The 4,765-nt window shown below is 42.3% G+C and overlaps 1 protein-coding gene across 1 annotated transcript in view; it reads left to right on the top strand.

Annotated features, from left to right (window-relative positions):
- Nucleotides 1–4,765, top strand: part of PMPCB (peptidase, mitochondrial processing beta subunit) — a 23,894-nt gene that overhangs the window by 12,814 nt on the left and 6,315 nt on the right. The window contains exons 5-6 of the mRNA XM_023518751.1: nt 687–885; nt 1,398–1,477. Of these exons, the coding sequence (XP_023374519.1) occupies nt 687–885; nt 1,398–1,477 (279 nt within the window). The remainder of the gene's footprint in view (nt 1–686; nt 886–1,397; nt 1,478–4,765) is intronic.

The raw sequence follows: 4,765 nt of genomic DNA, 5'->3' as shown, positions 1-4,765 counted from the left end.
TTAAGTGATTCTCTTATCTCAGCCTCCCAAATAGCTGGGACTACTGGTGCCCACCACAATGACTGGCTATTTTTTTGTTCTTGCAGTTGTGTTAGCTGGCCCAGGCCGGTTCAAACCCACCAGCATCAGTGTATGTGGCCGGCGCCCTACCCACTGAGCTATGGGCACCGCCTCTACATCTTAAATTTTACTATTGCCTATTTTATTTAAATATTGTCTTTTTAGATTTGTCAAATATGTGGAAAAATTTTCTGAGATTAATACTATAGTGAGTATTGAGTATGATTAGGGTCATAGTTTCTGATGTTGGTTTAATAAATTTTAACAGTGAAAGGAAGATTCTTCTTCTTTTTTTAATCAGTCTTGCTCTGCATCAGTGGCTTTGTCATAGCTCACTGTAACCTCAAACTCTCCAACTCCTGGGCTCAAGCAATCCTCCTGCCTCAGCCTCCCTAGTAGCTGGAGTATAGGTGTATGGCACAGGACACCCAGCTAATTTTCTATTGTTATTTATTTTATTTTTTAAAGTTTTCAACGTTTAGTAGAGATGGGGTCGCACTCTTGCTTGGGCTGTTCTTGAACACCTGAACTCAAGTCATCTGCCTGCCGTGGCCTCCTAAAGTGCTGGGATTATAAGTGTGAGCCACCATGCTCAGCCATGTTTCTTATGTTTTGTTTTCAATTAGCTGTAGAAATTCTTGCTGATATAATACAAAATAGCACATTGGGAGAAGCAGAGATCGAACGTGAGCGTGGAGTTATCCTTAGAGAGATGCAGGAAGTTGAAACCAACTTACAAGAAGTTGTTTTTGATTATCTTCATGCCACGGCTTATCAAAATACTGCACTTGGACGGACCATTTTGGGACCAACTGAAAATATCAAGTAAGTATAATTCCTAGAAATTTTGTTGGAGGAATTTATGAGTTGTGAAAATTAACACTTAACAAACTTTCAAAAAAGTATGTTTTAATAGCCAGGCGTTGTGGCAGTCACCTGTAGTCCCAGCTACTTGAGAGTTTGAGGTTGTAGTGATGCCACAGTATTCCCCTGAGGGCTGAAGTAATGAGACTCTGTCTCAAAAAAAAAAAAAAAAAAAGTATGTTTCAAAAAGTCATTTTTCCCCCACTGATAACCTGAATGAAATTGTAGTAGCTACACTTTAGTCTTACTTAACTCCCAGGTTCTTAGGCTCACAGCTGTGTCTCAAATTAACAAACCTAATCTTTTTTCTTTAAAGAAGTTGAAGTTCTTTGATAATTGTTGCCTATATTTTACTTTGTACTGCATTTAACTTTTAGAATACCTTTTAAGTCCAATTTTATTTTGAGTATGTTATGTAAAGGTATGTGCTTTTTTGTTTCCTTTTATAATTGCTTTATTTATTCCACTTACAGATCTATAAATCGTAAGGATTTAGTTGATTATATAACTACGCATTATAAGGGGCCAAGAATAGTGCTTGCTGCTGCTGGAGGTTAGTCAATTTAAATATCTGTAAATGTTTTAAACACAGTTGTTGTAGTGATGTGCTTATCGTTGGTTCTTTTGGGAGTTGTCCTAAGGTTTTTTTTTTTTTTTTTGGGCAGTTTTTGACCGGGGCGTGTTTGAACCTGCCACTTCCGTCATATGGGGCTGGTGCCCTACCCCTTTTGAGCCACAGGCGCCGTCCCCTAAGGTTTTTTATTTATAGAGCAAATAACTGAATTGTTGTATGAAGGGAATGTGAAGTAATGGAACCAGACTTTCCCTCTCTTTTCTTTCTAGTGGGTTTCATTTCTAGAAAAGGTTAATGAACTATTCCACACATAGGTGCATATACATAGTAGAATTTACTTGTTAAAAAAAGGCAAATAAGTGAACTGGGAGACAGATATACTCTGAAGATAGTGATCTATGGTTTGAGAATCTCTTGAGATTTTAAGTTATTTCTTGAGGATCATCTTCATCCTTGGTTAAGCATGGCATTCCTTTTTTGATTTGTTCATTCATTTAATAGATCTAATCATTGAGAAAGGGAAGCACATAGGAGGCCATGAGAATGTTTAAAGTGGATGCAGACATTCAGGTGGCACCGGTTTTCCCTGGGGGTTATGTTTAAAGGCAGTGAATCAAAGATAATTCTGCCACATATTTAGTTAGTCTGTATTTAGTCAAAGAATACACTGTAATTGGTTTCCAGCCTTCTCTTCTGTTTATTTAGAGCAAAGTGAAGATAAATGAATATTCTTTTGTGTTCTTGTTTTCTGTCTTCAAAATTACAGTAAATTAAAATTCTAGTTGCTAGGGGTAGATTTCTGAGCTAATGAACTGGTTGGTGGTAATGGAAAAGATGAAAGTAAAGGTGAAATACCTTGAACGTTATTCATTGTGGCTCCTGCCTAAATAGGTACCTTTGTATGGTAGGCAATGAGCTCTGAAATTCTCTTGAGTGACATTGTTTCTAAAATGACTGGTCCTGATTGGAGCTTAAACATTTGCAACTGATGTGGAAATGGGAAGTGATGGCTTTGTTACATGAGGCCACAACAACAAAGCCATTCTCGCTGGCTTGGTAGCATATGTACACAATGAGTTCCATTTTGGTTCATGGGTTTGACATTGTTGAAGTTAGGGTATTTTACAATTAATGGCCTGTCATAGATTAGTTTTTTATCTTATTGGTACATATATGATGATGTGCCTTATAAATGATGGCCTCTTAAATTGAGCAAAATAGGCCAGTTTAAGACTGTTGACCTCAGTTTTTGTCTTGGATCCTTGCTTCATTTCTTAAAAAATGACAAGTTGCTGCTCTGTCTTTTACATTAGGGTAAGTAGAGGTGGTGTTGGAGGAGGAGCTGATTATCTGGCACATCCAACCAGGAGGGGTTAGTAGGTGAAGATAATAAAAGAGTGGAAAGCTCAGCACCTGTGGCTCAAGCGGCTAAGGTGCCAGCCACATACATCTGAGCTGGTGGGTTTGAATCCAGCCTGGGCCGCCAAGCAACAATGATGGCTGCAACCAAAAAATAGCTGGGCTTTGTGGAGGGTGCCTGTAGTCCCACCTACTTGGGAGGCGGAGTCAGTAGAATTGCTTGAGCCCTTGATTTAGCTGTGAGCTGTTGATACCGGATTTTTGACTTTGGATTTCCAGGCTCTGGGTCTCAACGATTTGATGAATGAATCGATGGACCACAGGATGGACAGTAAGTTAGGTTTTATTTACAGAGGTATTATTACAGCTCCTACAAAGAGCCAAACCTTGCAGAACAAGATAAGATAGGTTTTATATAAGTGTTACAGTTCTTACAAAGAGCCAAACCTCCTTGCAGGGCAGGGTGTAAGTGTTACAGCTCTTACAAAGAGCCAAACCTCCTTGCAGAGCAGGATGCAAGTGTTACAGCTCTTTCTCTTCTGCTCTCTCTCCCTCAGTGGTCTGCGGCAATCTGTTGAGGTCTTTGCTCTCCTATTCTCTCTTCCTCGAAGGTCTGTGCTGAAGTCTTGCTCTTCTGCTCTATCTTCCTTAATGAGCTGTGATGATCTGCTGAAGTCTTGCTCTTCTGCTCTATCTCCCTTGACGATCTGTGATGATCTGCTAAAGTCTTGCTCTTCTGCTCTAGCTTCCTTGATGATCTGTGATGATCTGCCAAAGTCTTGCTCTTCTGCTCTATCTTCCTTGACCATCTGTGATGATCTGCTCCTAGGCTCTTTGCTCAGGGGTTTATATAGGGGCAGCCATCCAATGAGCTGAAAGCTGAGCTGATTGGTCTATTTTCAGGAGCAAATAGACCATTCAGGAGCAGGATTAAAAATGGACCAATTAGGGATGCACTGGAGGAATCCCCAGTGTTTTCCCCTGCTCCACCTGGTGTTTTTGTTACTGGAACCTCGGGTGGGAGAGGAAGGCTCCCCTCCTTGCTCCAGCCTGCTGGTTTGTGTGCAGGCTGCTGCCAAGGCAGAGGTGGCAGGTCCTCCAGCACCGCTCTACTGGAGCCTCTGGTGGGGGAAGGAAGCTCCCCCGCTTGCTCCAGCCTGCCGGTTCCTTTGCCGGGTGCTGCCACCAAGAGAGAGGTGGCAGGTCCCCCATCCCCGCTTGGCTGAGCTGGCTGGGGCACCACTTTTCCAGTATTACTGTAATGCTACAGCAATCGACCCAGGGCGAAAGCTTGAGGCTCTGTTGCAAAAAAAAAAAAGAGTGGAAGCCATTGTCTCGGATACTGAAAAAGAACTGTGCATCTTTACTTTTTCAGGTGTGCTTCTGGCATCCTTTTACTGCCATGGTCTTCATAAAGTATTTTGTAACCCTCTGGATTGATATCCAAGGTTGCTGTCCTACATAGTGATTCTGCAAATAATGTACTATCACACAGTCTTGTTTTACACCACAGATTTGTTTGGAAAATGTGGATGAGGACTGGGCGTGGTGGTTCATGCCTGGAATCCTAGCACTCTGGGAGGCTGGGGTGGGTAGACTGCCTGAGCTTGAAGGTTTGAGACCAGCAAGAGCAAAACCCCATCTCTAAAAATAGTTGGGTGAGCTCAGCGCCTATAGCTCAGTGGCTAGGGTGCCAGCCATGTGCACCGGAGCTGGTGGGTTAGAATCTGGCCCCGGCCTGCCGGACAACAATGACAACTACAACCCAAAATAACCCGGTGTTGTGGCAGGTGCCTGTAGTCCCAGCTACTTGGGAGGCTGAGGCAAGTGAATCACTTAAGCCCAAGAGTTTGAGGTTGCTGTGAGCTGTGATGTGACAGCATTTTACCGAGAGTGACAAAGTGAGAC

Source organism: Otolemur garnettii, unplaced genomic scaffold, assembly GCF_000181295.1.
Source record: "Otolemur garnettii isolate 467f Iridium unplaced genomic scaffold, OtoGar3 scaffold00005, whole genome shotgun sequence".
Classification (NCBI taxonomy): domain Eukaryota; kingdom Metazoa; phylum Chordata; class Mammalia; order Primates; family Galagidae; genus Otolemur; species Otolemur garnettii.
The sequence above is the reverse complement of the archived record's forward strand: the minus strand, read 5'-3'. Positions and strand labels throughout refer to the sequence as shown.